Source organism: Stegastes partitus, unplaced genomic scaffold (assembly GCF_000690725.1).
Source record: "Stegastes partitus isolate 25-593 unplaced genomic scaffold, Stegastes_partitus-1.0.2 Scaffold1371, whole genome shotgun sequence".
Classification (NCBI taxonomy): Eukaryota; Metazoa; Chordata; class Actinopteri; family Pomacentridae; genus Stegastes; species Stegastes partitus.
The window spans coordinates 27,076-41,921 of NW_007579102.1; the positions used below are offsets into that span (position 1 = coordinate 27,076).

General features: G+C 45.0%; 2 protein-coding genes across 2 annotated transcripts in view; both read left to right on the forward strand.

The window, feature by feature from the left end:
• Nucleotides 1–404: 404 nt before the first annotated feature.
• Nucleotides 405–9,303, forward strand: LOC103370096 (zinc finger protein 271-like). The gene is made up of 2 exons (XM_008299015.1): nucleotides 405–655; nucleotides 5,718–9,303. Exons 1-2 carry the CDS (start codon nucleotides 484–486, stop codon nucleotides 8,597–8,599), a joined length of 3,054 nt encoding a protein of 1,017 aa, XP_008297237.1. The 5' UTR covers nucleotides 405–483; the 3' UTR covers nucleotides 8,600–9,303.
• A 999-nt stretch (nucleotides 9,304–10,302) lies between these two features.
• LOC103370110 (zinc finger protein 845-like) overlaps nucleotides 10,303–14,846 on the forward strand; it is a 12,917-nt gene continuing 8,373 nt past the window's right edge. Inside the window, exons 1-2 of the mRNA XM_008299030.1 lie at nucleotides 10,303–10,766; nucleotides 12,756–14,836. Of these exons, the coding sequence (XP_008297252.1) occupies nucleotides 10,328–10,766; nucleotides 12,756–14,836 (2,520 nt within the window). The 5' untranslated portion in view covers nucleotides 10,303–10,327. The remainder of the gene's footprint in view (nucleotides 10,767–12,755; nucleotides 14,837–14,846) is intronic.

Genomic DNA, 14,846 nt, shown 5'->3' on the forward strand with positions numbered 1-14,846 from the left:
CAGGGCTTTGTGGAGCCAGCAGCTAGTGGACGTAGTGATGCTGCAGGTTTCTGACACTTCCAGGTTGGCTTCATGTTTCAGGGCCGGTTGCTACGTCCATCTTTTATACAGTCTATGATATTAACTGGCTGTTGATAGACAGAAGCTGTAACGCTGTGTTCGCCAGTCAACGTCCGAGTCGCACCGGGACGTTGACTGGCGTCTGATCGCGTCTCCACATTGACTTTACATGCAAATCATTGGCGTGTGGTGAGAACACAGCCTTATGAGGCTTCTTCACTCCACCAACGTCTACGGAAGAACATAAAGTCAATGCTTCACGTTGACCACATGGGGCAGCATTACGCTGGCATCGCCTACAGCCTGCCGGAAACCATTAAAGAAGAAGAAGCGTTCCGGTTCCGGTTCCGGCTCCGTGTGTGAGCAGCTGGAATCAGGGGAGACGTTTCTGTTCGGGTTCTTTGATTCTATGCTCTGTGAAAAATGTCCAAATCCCAGCAGCTCAAATGTTCCGTCAGACGGCCGCTGCTCACGGCGGCTCGCCGGCAGCTGATCGTCCGTCTGGAGAGGTCCATACCGGGATACGAGCAGCGGGTCGACCGGCAAACGGAACTCCTGGATCTGGTTTCAAAGCCCGACGTGCTGCGGAGAACAGGTCGGTTTGTTTTGCTGGAACAAGTCACACACTCAGTGCTAAGCTAAGCTAACGACAAACACACAATCGATCAATTATTGGTCACAGTAAACACGTTTAGAAACGCATCGAGAAGCTTTTCTTCCGTTTTATTTCAAAGAAATTAGGTCGTTGAGTTTGGCCTGGTTGATTAATGACAGAAACAGCTGATCAATAAATCACTGATCAGTGACGTCATCACGTTGGATTCATTTTCTTTACTTTGACCATCAGTGTCTGTCTGTGACTCACATGTGAAGTAATTCACAATAAAACCAAAGAGCAGAGCAGCAACCGGGACGAGTCGGACGAACACTCATCAGGTGGCCGTTCAAATCAGAATCGGGTCAGACCGTCCTGATGTTCTGGTGATCAGCAGCATGTGGTTGTAGAAAAGCAGCTCAGGACAAATAAGAAAACAGTTCCCATGTTAAAGAAAGTGTCACGGATGGAGTTCTGTTTAAATCACAACGAAAGAAGAACTGTCTGCAAGTCGGACTGAAGAAATTCTTCCATCGTGTGAAGCAGCATCTAGTCGTGAAGGTTCTGATCCGTTCTGTGTTTCATACGGATCTGGCAGCAGGTCACAGAGACTCTGGTTCTGGTTCTCAGAGCCCAGATGTAACGGGAGCCAATGAGAGTTCTGGTCGACTCTCTGAGGTGATTTATGGAGACACCATCGGTCCTGCAGAGAGGAGACTCAGACTGGCTGGAAGAGACAGAACCCAGACATCAGCTCATGTGGACGAGGAAATAAGCTCAACGGGTCCAAAAAACAAAACTTCCAGTCAAAATTTAGATTTAGGTTTAATTGAACAAATATTCTGAAATTCATAAAAATCATAAAGCTTAAACTGCACCTGCGTAAAAGCAGAAGAAGATATCAAACCATGGACTTACAGGAAGAACATTGAGCGCCCTGTGACCAGCTGAAGCTACAGGCCGAACGTGGACCCAAACACGGCTGGTTCTGGTTGCTGTCTGGCCAACTGCATTTATTTCAATGTTAATTTATTTTTTCTGTTTATTTATAATTTACGTTAAAAAAAAACCAAAAAAAAACGTGCAAAGTAATCTGCTCAAAAAAGTAAAGGGAACACCTCAAGAACACGACGTGACTCCAAGTCAGCCACACTTCTGTGAGACCAACCTGTCCAGGTAGGAAGCAGCACTGATGCTGAATCACCTCCACCTGCTGCTGTGCAGATGGAGCAGACAGCAGGTGGAGATGAGAGGCAGGTAGCAGGACCAGCCTATGAAGGAGAGCTTCTGCAGGTGCTGACCACAGACCAGGTCTCTGTCCTCGTCCTTTCTGGCTGATGTTCTGGTCACGTCTGCATCTTGTCAGTGCTCTCAGCCCTGGAGGCAGCATGAGGCGTGTCTACAGCCCACACACGCTGCTCAGCGAGTGCAGCTCATCCAGGATGGACATCAGTACGAGAAGGTTTGCTGTGTCTCTCAGCACAGTGTCCAGAGCCTGGAGGAGATACCAGGAGACAGGCCAGTACACCAGGAGATGTGGAGGGGGCTGTAGGAGGGCAACAACCCAGCAGCAGGATGCTACCTCCTCCCTTGTGCAGGAGGACCAGGAGGAGCTCTGCCAGAGCTGCAGGATGACCTCCAGAAGGCCACTGATATGCATGTTTCTGCTCAGACTGTCAGAACCAGACTCCATGAGGTGGTCTGAGGGCCCCACATCCACCAGTGGGGCTTGTGCTGACAGCCCAGCACCGTGCAGGGCGACTGGCATCTGCCAGAGAACACCAAGGTCAGCAGGTTGACCATCAGCGCCCTGAGCTCTTCACGGATGAGAGCAGCTTCACACTGAGCACATGTGACAGACGTGACAGAGTCTGGAGACGCCGTGGAGAACGTTCTGCTGCCTGCAGCATCCTCCAGCAGGACCGGCTTGGTGGGTCAGTCATGGTGTGGGGAGGCATTTCTCTGGAGGACCCACAGCCCTCCATGGGCTAGCCAGAGGTACCCTGACTGCCATCAGGTACCAGGATGAGATCCTCAGACCCACTGTGAGACCACATGCTGGAGCAGTGGGCCCTGGGTTCCTCCTGATGCATGACAATGCTCGGCCTCATGTGGCTGAAGTGTGTCAGCAGCTCCTGATGATGAAGGCAGTGATGCTATGGACCGGTCGGCCCGTTCCCCAGACCTGAATCCAGCTGAGCACATCTGGGACATCGTGTCTCGTTGCACCACAGACTGTCCAGGAGTGGATGATGCTTTAATCCAGGTGTGGGAGGAGAACCCTTAGGAGAACATCCTGCCTCATCAGGAGCAGGCCCAGGCGCTGTAGGGAGGTCCTACAGGCAGGTGGAGGTCCTACAGGCAGGTGGAGGCCCTACAGGCAGGTGGAGGCCCTACAGGCAGGTGGAGGCCACACACTGCTGAGCCTCATTCTGACGGGTCTGGAGGGATTTCACTGAAGCTGGATCAGCCTGTCATGTGATTTTACACTTTTATTTTGAGTATGAGTTCACATCCAGACCTCCATGGGACAATAATTCAGACGTACGTTGATCAGTGACGTGCGGTCAGGTGAGGCAGAGCCTGACATCACGGAAAGAAAAAAATATATGATGATAAAATAATTTAAATGGTCATATTTATCCAGTGATTTGTACTATAAGGTATTTATTTTTTGATTTAGCCTCGTCAGTTTTGATGATTTTTAAATTAAAAATCGCTGAATTTTCGCAATTTCCCATTCAGATGCTTGGAAGAGGAGCAGCGGCGAACTGAGCCTCACTTGTATTACGCAATCCCTCGCTACCTGACATCTGGATGTCGCCAATAACATGTTTCAAACACATTTAATATATGAACTGATGCTCCATAGTTCAGCTGATGTATACAATAATATTCAGTGTTTTTGTTACCAACGTGTTTCTTGTGCTGAGTGATGATAAACGGCTGAGAAGAGGTTCCAGGTGAGGCAGGCAGTTCTCTGGCCTCATGGCAGGGGGCGCTCTGATCCCAGACAGGCTTCTTGTGACTCCGTGGCTGCAGAGTAAGTGACAGCGAGATAGACGAGGTACAGTATACAGTTAGCAAGTCAAGTGCAGCGAAGGAAGATCAGGAGACTTTTACAACAAAGTAACGGATACTTAGTCCAGAAGGAGGAGCAGGACTTCATCTAAAGGTAAAGGTCAGACCGCAATAACTTAAAAAAAAACAAAATAACATGCGTTTTGTGGGCTACAGCTTGTATTTGTAAAGAATGCAGATATGAAACATAACCCGTAAACTGCTGCCAATCAAACGGTAAATAAGCTGCTGTGTGCATGTGTTTGTAGATCAGATTGTGATGAAGTCAGAGCCTCAGCAGCCATGAAGCTCACCTCACTGACGTTGATCATGTTTATGTTGTTTTGTTCTCAACACATTCCACCATGTGATGAATGAAGATTTTCAGCTGGAATATTTCATTCCTTGAGATCTAGGACGTGTTATTTTAGTGTCCCTTTACTTTTTTTGAGCAGTGTATTTTGACACCCAGCGAAATAAATCACAAAACAGAAGAAGGATATTAGAATTTATCAAAGCATTTCCAAGTGTCAAGAACTGGAGGGAGAAATGTTTCCAAGAAGACTGACAGAGGGAGGAAGCCAAAGATTTCCTAAATTATGGAAAGAAAACTGCTAAAAGACGTGTCTAAAGTCTGTGCAAATGATTTAGCCAAATCTTGAACGGAAGTCTCGAAGAAGACGGTTCTGCACAGGAATGAATGTGAGGTCCAGACCAAGAAAAACTTCCTAAGAAGAGACACCTCCAAAGTAGACGGAAGTCTGCTGTGGACAACATGGAGGAAGAGGACGCGTACTGGAAGCTTGTCATTTGGTCAGATAGAACAAAACTACAGCTGTGTGGATGTTGCCTGTTTGGAGAGAGAAGGGCAGAAGAACAGTGTCCCCACAGTGAAGCACGGCGGTGGCAGTATCATGCTGTTCAGAGGCTTCAGTGCTTTGGCACAGACAGCGACTCTTATCTGGGTGGAATGAACCATAAGAAAGAATGTGGGAAGAGTTTGATAGAAAACCCAGGTTGATGTTTTGTCGTTCAAGATGACAACAACCCAAAGAATGTGTGGCTTCTGGTGCGGAACTACCTCAAGAAGACCGTAGTGAACATTCCTGCTGTCTGTGGGGTGAAGTGAAGACCAAAGATCACGTCAGAAGACCATCAAGTGACTGTTCAGGAGATTTGCCTGGAACTTGTTTTAAATTCTGCAGACTGTAGAAACAACTGACTGTCAACAACAGAGGGGTGATCATTTTGAATTCTGTGAAATAATTTTGTTTCTGTGTGCAAAGTAAGATTATGAAAGCTTCCTAAATAAAACTAGTATGTGTAGAAATGCTGTGTTAAAAATGTCTTCTGTCAAAAAGCACTTGGAAATGTTTGAAAAAGAATTAACATTTTCATAGGGGGACAATAATTATGTCCTCAGTGGATGTGATTCCAAGTTAGTACGTTTATAATGTTCATCAGCAGATAATTGCAAATGATTGGATGATCCGCAGACTGAGCGTAAAGTCAGCGTTACCACTGTGAACACTCCGTTTGTGTATTGAGATGATTTCCACATTGGTCACAACAGTTATCTTCACTTTTCATGACCTCATCATCAAACTCTGGTGTGAGAAAGATATGTTCTAAAATAAATCGCAGTACTTTTCTAGTATCAATACACTAGAAATACACAGATACTAGAATTGTGACACTGCATACTGTCCAAAATCACTCATCCATCAGCTGTGTTTTCAGATTTGACTCATTATGAAACTATGAGCAGATCAACAGAGCTGCTGATTAATGTTTGTCAAATGGCGGCTCTTCTGTCAGAGCTGTCACACTAAAGGCATGATACAAGGAAAATTCTGAGAGTTTGACATAAAGAAGTGATTCTGTTTTTGATGTAATAAGTTCACTGATTAAAATGTCTCAAAACTTTACCAAAATGACAAAAAATGTGTGTTAAAACCTGTGACATTAAGAAAGATTTTCTGTGTTTTACTGTTAACTACAGACATCCGGCAGCTGTTGGTGAATAAAGGAGACGTTTCTACTGAGCAGCAGGACCGGGAGGATCCACACAATAAAGAGGAGCAGATGGGACTGTGCCCAGTTCAAAGACCAACAGAAGGCAATGGAGAGGACTGTGGAGGATCAGATTCAGACTTTCCTGAACTTGACGGTGATGACAGCGACAAAGACTGGAACCCTTTGGATTCACACAAGACAATAAGTACAGTAGGAGAAAAGTTCAGCTGTTCTCTGTGTAGTAAAAGGTTTGCTAAAAGACAAAGTCTGCAATACCACTTAAAAACTCACAGGGGAGTGAAACCATTCAGCTGCTCAGTTTGTAATAAAAGATTCATGCAGAAAGGGAACTTAAAGTATCACATGATTGTGCACTCAGGAGAGAGACCATACAGTTGCAGTGTCTGCAGCAGAACTTTCCGGTGGCCGGCCCAGGTCAAAGCCCACAAGTGCAAGTTATCTGAGCAGCACAGGAAACAACCCAAGAAACCACTGAGTTGCTCCAAATGTGCTGAAACATTTCCAGACAGGTTGCTGCTGAGAGCCCACAAGAAGATCCATCAGGAGAAGAACCTACTGAGCTGTTCAGTGTGTGGTGTTCAAGTTCGATTTAGATCCCAGCTGCAGATTCACATGAGGAAACATACTGGGGAGAAACCGTACAGCTGCAGCATATGTGGGAAAAGATTCTCACAAATTGGAATCACCAAGCAGCACATGTTGGTGCATGCAAAGGAGAAACCATTCAGTTGTACAGATTGTGGGAAAAGATTTTCTTGGCATTTTCAGATCAAAAGGCACAAGTGTGGTACCAGGTTCTGGCAGTACAGTGGATCTGAAGCACTCTGGAGCCTGGATCCAGATCAACGTTTGAAACTAGGAACATATAAAAAGACTAACGCAGAGACCGAAACTGCTGACAGTGACAGTGATTTCTGGAAAGAGACTAGAAAACATCAGTTAGGTTTCACATACCAGAGAAATAAAAAACTTTCTGAGAGTGATAGACAATCTGATACAGACAAGAAAGTACAATGCTGTCCTGATGTTGAGACTCAACCTAAAAATGAGGACAGTGATGTTTTCAGTCAGAGCAGATGTCTGCAGAGAAACTGTGAGACACATGAAAACTCTGGGAGTCATTCTGACAGGACACTGTTGAACTCTGAGAGTCAAAGAGAACCTGAAGACAGAGACACTCAACTGACACACCCGAGACAGTCGACCGCAGAGAAACCGTTCAGCTGCTCACTCTGTGGGAAAGGATTTGCTACAGGAGGATGTCTGACACGACACACATCAATCCACACCGGAGAGAAACTACTCAGCTGCTTCATCTGTGAGAAAACCTTCAATGAGGAGTCAGAGCTGATCAGCCATGAGTGTGTTGGTAAGACCTTACAGCGTCATCAAACTGAGGAACAGATAACTGCCAACAAAACATTCAGCTGCTCAGTGTGCCCTGAAAGGTTCAGCAGACGTGAAGATTTCAGTTTTCACTTCAGACGTCACCCGAGGTGTTCTGTGTGTAACGCTGGTTTTAGTGACAGAGACTCACTGGTTCAGCACATGAGAAGCCACACGAGTCAGACACAGTTTCTCTGCTCAGTCTGTGGGAAAGACTTTGCGTGGAGAAGACATCTGACCAAGCACATGGAAGATCATGCAAAGAAGAAACTGTACCACTGTGGCATTTGTGGCAGGAAATTCACCTGCCCAAAGAAACTCAGTCACCATTGGTGTGTTCGACGCTCATCACAGCTTCTTCTCAGCAGCTCAGCTGAACACATGGAGGCTGATGGAGAGGACTGTGGAGAACCAGAACCAGAACCATATTTACAGGCAGAGACTGAAGACAAGGCTGCAGAGTCTTCCGACCCCGACACTGATGACAGCGACTGTTGGAAAGAAAACAGAAGAGCTCAGTATACCTCTGAGAAACATCACGAAGTCCCTGAGAGCGACACAACACTGTACAGAAAGACTTTCATACAACAGCTTCCATACGGAGAAGATCTGAGCCAACACATGGTGTTCCATTCAGAGTTACAGAGGGAGGAGAAGCAGAAAGATATTCAAGAGGAGCAGGAAGAGCCAGAGCTCACAGCTATTAAAGAGGAGCAGGAGGACACTGCTATCACCAAGTTCATCTTCAGTTCCCTCCAAATAAAGACAGAAGAAGATGAAGAGAAACCTCAGTCCTCACAGCTCCATCAGAGAGACTCTGTGAGAGAACCAGAACCAGACCTGCATCCAGACTCAGATGTTGGAGGAGTGTATTTTAAAAGTGATGACAGTGTTGACAGTGATTTCTGGAAAGACACCAGGCAGCGTCAGTCAGGAAATGATTCTGACAGAAACCTGTTCAGTTCATCTGAAGAGACGAATCTGCAGCCAGAGAGTGACGACAGTACTGACAGTGACTTCTGGAAGTCTCACTCAGGTTCAAACTCTCTACAACATGATGGAATCTCTGACAGAGAAGTGAAAGATGATGCCAAGAGGAAACCATACAGCTGCACTGAGTGCAGTAAAACATTTCATTACATTTTCCACATGAAGACTCACATGAAGCTGCACACAGAGGAGAGGCCATTCTTCTGCTCCATCTGCGGTCAGAAATGTCTTTACAAGTCCCACCTGAAGATCCACATGAGGACTCACACTGGGGAGAAACCCTTTGTCTGTCCCATCTGTGGTAAAAAATATGCACACAAAGCCAGCATGCAGTCACACATGTCTGAACATGCCAAACATTACAGCTGCAGTGTGTGTGAACGAAGCTTTGCGTGGTACACGGAGCTGAAATACCATCAGTGTGCTGGAGAATCATCACACAGACAAACCTACAGGAGACAAACCATGTAGTTGTGGGTCAGCTGCTTTATTACGAATCCATGTGACTGAGCGGTTGTTGTAGCTCCTCTGTCAGAACTGTCACACTAAAGTCCTGAAACAACAAGAAAATGTGTGAGTTTATTACATTAAACAAAGTAGTTTAAAGGACTGATTGAACTGACTCTCAATTGTTATTTAAGTTTTCTGTCCAGAAGAAGTTACTCTGCAGGTGAGAGATTAAAGCAGGATATTCTGAGTCTGGCTACATAGAACATCTCCCACCTGAATGCTGGTGAGGGTTATCCAACCCGTGCCGTTAAGCAGTCTGGTATCTCCGCTGAACAGCCCGATCCTGTTTCTGCTGACGTGTTTCATGTTGAACACTGGTATTGATCGTCCTAATGGCGGCACTCGTGGAGGATTCCGGTTCTTCCTGTTGCTGCCACTGTAGTGGACGAGGACACTAAAACTTTGTGTGGAGCACTTTACCTGTTTTCTTTTCACACCTGGACCTGGTGTTCATCATAAGTTGTGTCTCTGAGTCACTCAGGTGTTTCTCCAGGTTACGTCTGTGTGTGTGAATGTAAAGTTGTCGCTGTAGCTACAAAAATCATTTTGATGGATTCATGTTTGAAGAGTTTTAAAACTGAACAATAATGTTTTTTTCAGTCGTCATATCAAAGCTGAATCTTACTAATTTAGTTTTCCCTGTAAACCATGAAGCTCAAATTTGATCTTGTTTTCTTTTGTCAGTTGGTTTGTTGTTGACTTTTTTCTGTGGGTTTCAGCTGTTAACCCTTTCAGACCTGCACTCCATTCATCTGACGGCAGGTTTATGTGATGGTTTCATGTCTTCATGTTCATCTCGTTTCCCTAAAAGCTGCACCGGCTGTATAACTTTCTCCACGTCAAGCCCAATTCAGTTTTATTTGTATAATGCAGTTTTCAACATATACCATCTCACAGCGCTGAACAGAGTCACGTGTAGAGCTGAGAATTTAAACAGAGAACCAACAATCCAAAGCAGCCTTTGGACTCTGTGGAGGTGAAGAAGTTTGATATTTATTCAGCACATCAATGTCACAAATTACCCAACAGGTTTAAACACTGAGGTTCACACCCTGAACTTTTATTCAATTAAAATGGCAATTTACTATAAAAATGCACAATTAAGGGTTGTTCCAAGAAAATGATGCAGCACACACATTTAGAAGAATTATGGAGATTAACCTGAATAATTAAAACTGAAACAAACATTTTTTTTCTGCAGCAGTTCATTACACACACAAAGATGTTAAAAATTCAACATGTGAAAGATTGAATACAAAATAGAGCAACCTAAAATAAATGATTCTAAATAGTGCAGACAGGTTGTCTGATCGACTACAGCAGCAGAAAGCGGAACAAAGAAGAGCTCAAATTCAGAACAGAAAAGAGAAATAGTTCAAATCTGACAAAAACATACAATTAAAACAATCAACTCATCAAATAACTTTCAGTTATCAGCGGTACCACAATCAATAATCAATATAAGCTGGAAAACACCCGGACAGTTCTAACGTAGGATGGAACAGGTGAAGTGAAACAGAGACTCACCTGTCCTCAGAACTCCACCTGTCCTCGGAGCTCCACCTGTCCTGCCGCTGTGATGCCGCCTCCCTCCANGGTGAAGTGAAACAGAGACTCACCTGTCCTCAGAACTCCACCTGTCCTCGGAGCTCCACCTGTCCTCGGAGCTCCACCTGTCCTGCCGCTGTGATGCCGCCTCCCTCCAGCAGGGGTCGCTGTCTTCTCTCACCGCTCCGCTCTCGTCTCTGCGCTTCGCTCTCGTCGTCGACGCGGAACTCGGAGTGTTTACCTCCCCGCTGGCTCTCTTTGTTCTGGAGCCTCCGAGTGCGGAGAAGCCGCAGAATGTGCGCCGTGCGGCTGCTGCGGGTGTCGGTCCATGAGCGGATCAGCGCCGCCGCCGAAGACTTTCTGCTGCAGCTGGAAAAAGGAGAAGAAGCGGCGGAGCTCCCGGCGCTGAGAGCGCTGCTCACCGAGCGGCTAACGGCGGCTGCGGAGGAGATCGTCGGTCTGTTGGAGGAAACCGTGGCGGAGTACGAAGACCGAGTGGAGCGGTCGGAGCGGGAGATCTGCCGCCAGAGGAGGCTGCTCGATGCCGTGCTGAAGCCCGAAGTCCGGCTGCACCGAGCAGGTCAGTCCCCGGTAGCTGCTGCAGGCTAACGGAGCTTAGCATCGGCCGCTAACATGGAGCTGCTGAAGCAGCAAAGATTCATGGGAGTTGGAGTTTCTACTGTCGGGAAAATACAGCTCATTTGGTGTTTGTTCACATTGAAGAACCTCTTTGTTTAGAAGGTGGTCATGTTCACTTTCTCATCGCTTTCTTCCACCAATCTGTGGATCAATGTTTGAAGATTCATAACTGGAGAGACAATGTAGTCAGATCCACTGCTCAGAGAGCTGCTGGAGTGGGTTCACCATCAAACCTGCTCAGTGTGCTTTTAAATATTGGCCATAAATGCAAAAACTGTAACGACTGGTGCCAATCACGGGAAAAAGGGTGAAAAATAGAGGTTTTGTGGTTGAACAGACAGAAACATGGACATTTTTAAAGCATTTTTTACCTGCTTTGTAGTTTTCTATCAAAGCACTTTGAACGGTTGGAGACCAGCTGTACAGATCAACCAACAGAGAGCATTTTAGGACTCGAACTGCATTATTTCTCCAGCTGTGAACCTTCAAACATTGATCCACAGATTGATGAAAGAAAATGATTTGAAAATCATCGTGACTTCTTTAAGAACATTTAACCCAAAAGCTAACGTGACCTTTGATGTTCCACATGGTCACCTCGATCAATACACAAAATGTAAAAAAAACAAATATTTGTCAAATGGAAGATGGATTTGGTGAATTGAGGTGGACTGTCTCTCTCAGAGCTACAGCTAAACATGATTTTCTATCTGGATATCAGAATCCAAACCTGGCATCTTGAAACCCAGAATAATGACCATGTTCTAACCAAGAGATCCAGAAATGCTGCAGATTCTTACATTTACAGATCAAATATAAGTTCATCATCTAGATTTTTTTCCTCATATTTATTTAAACATTTGATTCATTTTACTGTTCTGAATATTTCTAAATGTTCATGTGATTTGTTAAAACACTAACCCTAGGTCTGAATTTTTATTGGAGCTAAATAAAATGCAGCAAATATTCAAGAACTAAACATCATGCGTGACTGTGAGGCGTTAAGGGTACTCTGGAAACTGTAGCGTCTGTCGATAAACAGAAATATTTCATTTACGTCACTGAGACTTATTCAGCACGTTGAAAACAAACTGCTCTCCAGCAGAAAAAGACAAAAGAAGAGGAAATAAAAAAATGTGAAAGATTCAGCGAACAATAAAATAGAAAAAAATTTAAATTAAGTGAATAAAGTTGAACGGTTTAAACAAAAATCTATAATTAAAACCATCAACCTGTGATCAGTTTATACCAGAAACTCAGAAACTTCAAAACATGAGTATATTTTCAGTATTGTCAAACATTTTGCACTTATCAAGTCTGTCAGTCTTTTCATCAGTGAACACAAACACAACAGTTCATCTGCATGCAAAGCTGATTCATCCACAGCTGTACAAAAAAGATGCTGCTGAGACCGACTGAGAAGGTTTGAAGCTGCAGTGCTAAAAAAAAAAAAGTTCATCTGGAGCCCAGAGAGTATTCACATTCACAGAATTTATACTGTCTCTAAAAATAATATCAAAGTGTTGAATTGATCATCAAAGTATTTTACACATATTACCAACAGGGAGTCTCCATGTTCTCCCCGTGCAGCGTGGGTTCTCTCCGGGTTCTCCGGCTTCCTCCCACAGTCCAGAAACATGCTGAGGTTAATTGGTGATTGTAAATTGTCCGTAGGTGTGAATGTGAGTGTGCTTGGTTGTCTGTCTCTAAGTGTAGCCCTGTGATAGACTGGTTACCTGTCCAGGTGAACCTGCCTTCACCCTGAGTCAGCTGGGATAGGCTCCGCCCCCCATAGTGAGGATGAAGGTGTAGAGATGATGGATGGATGGATATTACCATCAGTAATTATCAATAAATGTGGTAACAGACTCACACGTGACAAGTGAAAGTTCATTATGACAGAAAACTCATTGTGATGTTTGTGTTTCAGATTTGCAGCAGCTGTTGGTGAACAATGAAAAGAAGAAGAAGATGGAACGATCAGGTTCAGAAACTTCTCCTGAAGCTGAGACTGATGGCAGCTGGAATCAGCTGAAGAACAGAAAACTAGAAACTCAAAATGGAACGAAAGGTCACACGGGGAAAAACCGTTTCAGTTGCTCTCTGTGTGGTAAAAGCTTCTCTAAGATTGCTGGTCTGAGCTACCACCTGAAAATTCACTCAGGAGAGAAATCCTTCAGCTGCTCAGTTTGTCGTAAAAAGTTCCGTAAGAAGGGACATTTAAAATATCATGTATTGATCCACACGGGGGTGAAACCGTTCAGCTGCAGCGTCTGTCATCGAACATTCCGGTGGCCATCACAGATCAAAATCCACAAGTGTGTTCAAGAAGCGCCTCAGTGCCTCCATAACAAACTTAAAAAACCGCTGAGCTGCTCAACTTGTGGTGAGAAGTTTTCAGATGGATCGCTGCTGACGTCACACAGGAGGATCCACCAGGAGAAGAAGAAGATGCTGAGCTGCTCAGTCTGTGGCCTGCAGCGGCGGTTTCATTCACAAATGAAACTGCACATGAGGAGCCACACCGGAGAGAAACCATACAGCTGCTCCAGCTGCTCCAAGAAGTTCTCACGGAAAGCCATGTTAACGCAACACATGGTTGTGCACTCAAAGGTGAAACCATTCAGCTGTGTTGAGTGTGGGAAAAGATTCTGTTGGAACTTTCAGATCAAAAAACACAGATGTCCTGCAAAGCTGTCGGCAGCAGTTGGACTCTTCAAACAAGCCACATATAAAAAGTCTAAAGAATCTGTCGAATCTGAGGACAGTGACAGCGACTTCTGGAGAAAGACCAGGAAACATTGGTCAGGTTTCACTTATAACAGGACTAGAAATGACAGAGAGAGCAACAGAGAATATATCAATATGATGAAACCATTACGCTGCCCCAACAATGAGACAAAAGCTGAACATAAGAATGAAGCCAGAGATACTCCATCTGCTTTAACCTCTGAGCAATATTGCAAAGTCTCTGAGACACTTAACAGAAAGACTGTCATACAAAAGTTTGCATGTAGAGAAGGTCTGAGCCAACACATGTTCCATACAGAGATACAGATGGAGGTGAAGCAGGAGAAACCAGAGACCACAGACATTAAAGAGGAGCAAACAGAACTGGAGCTCACAGGTCTTAAAGAGGAGCAGCAGGATACTGATACAGCTGAATGCATCTTCAGTTCTGTCCCCTTGAAGACTGAAGACGACGAAGAGAAACCTCAGTCCTCAAAGCTCCATCACAGACACTCTGTGGAAAAACCACATCCAGTTTCACAGCCTGATAATGAGATGTCAGACCCCTCAGAGACAGACGTCAGTGATGGCGACTGGGAAGAAACCAGTGAAGCTTGGTCAGATTTGAACGGCCCTGTGGTGCCTTTGAGCTGTAATGACCAGAAGTCATTTGTCTGTCCAGTCTGTGGGAAAATCTTTGGCCGGAAGGGGAATCTGGAGACACACTTAAGGACTCACACCGGAGAAAGACCATTCAGCTGCCACCTCTGCAACAAAACCTTCACTACCAAGTTAATTATGAAGATGCACATGTCTGTTCACACTGGAGAGAAACGCTTCACCTGCCACGTCTGTGGGAAAAAGTTCAACTGGCACTCACAGATTAAATACCACAAATGTGTTCAGAACCAAACTGCAGAAGCAGAACTACACCTGGGAACAACGTCTGTTAAAACTGATAACACAGAATCTCAGTCAGGATCAAACTGTGATGATGAGAGTGAAGATGGTGAAGTTTTTACTCAGAGCAGATGTCTGCAGACAAACTGTCAGACACGTGAAAACTCTGGGAGTCATTCTGATGAGAAACCGCTGAAGAATGAGAGTCAAAGAGAACTTGAAGACAGAGACGCTCAACTGACACACCCGAGACAGTCGACCGCAGAGAAACCGTTCAGCTGCTCACTCTGTGGGAAAGGATTTGCTACAGGAGGATGTCTGACACGACACACATCAATCCACACCGGAGAGAAACTACTCAGCTGCTTCATCTGTGAGAAAACCTTTAATG

What these genes read in the sequence shown, in the direction of transcription:
- LOC103370096 (XM_008299015.1), top strand. Translation starts at nt 484, where the DNA reads ATGTCCAAATCCCAGCAGCTCAAATGTTCCGTCAGACGGCCGCTGCTC. An exon ending in CGACGTGCTGCGGAGAACAG is followed by an intron (nt 656 to 5,717) that starts GTCGGTTTGTTT and finishes TGTTAACTACAG; the next exon opens with ACATCCGGCAGCTGTTGGTG.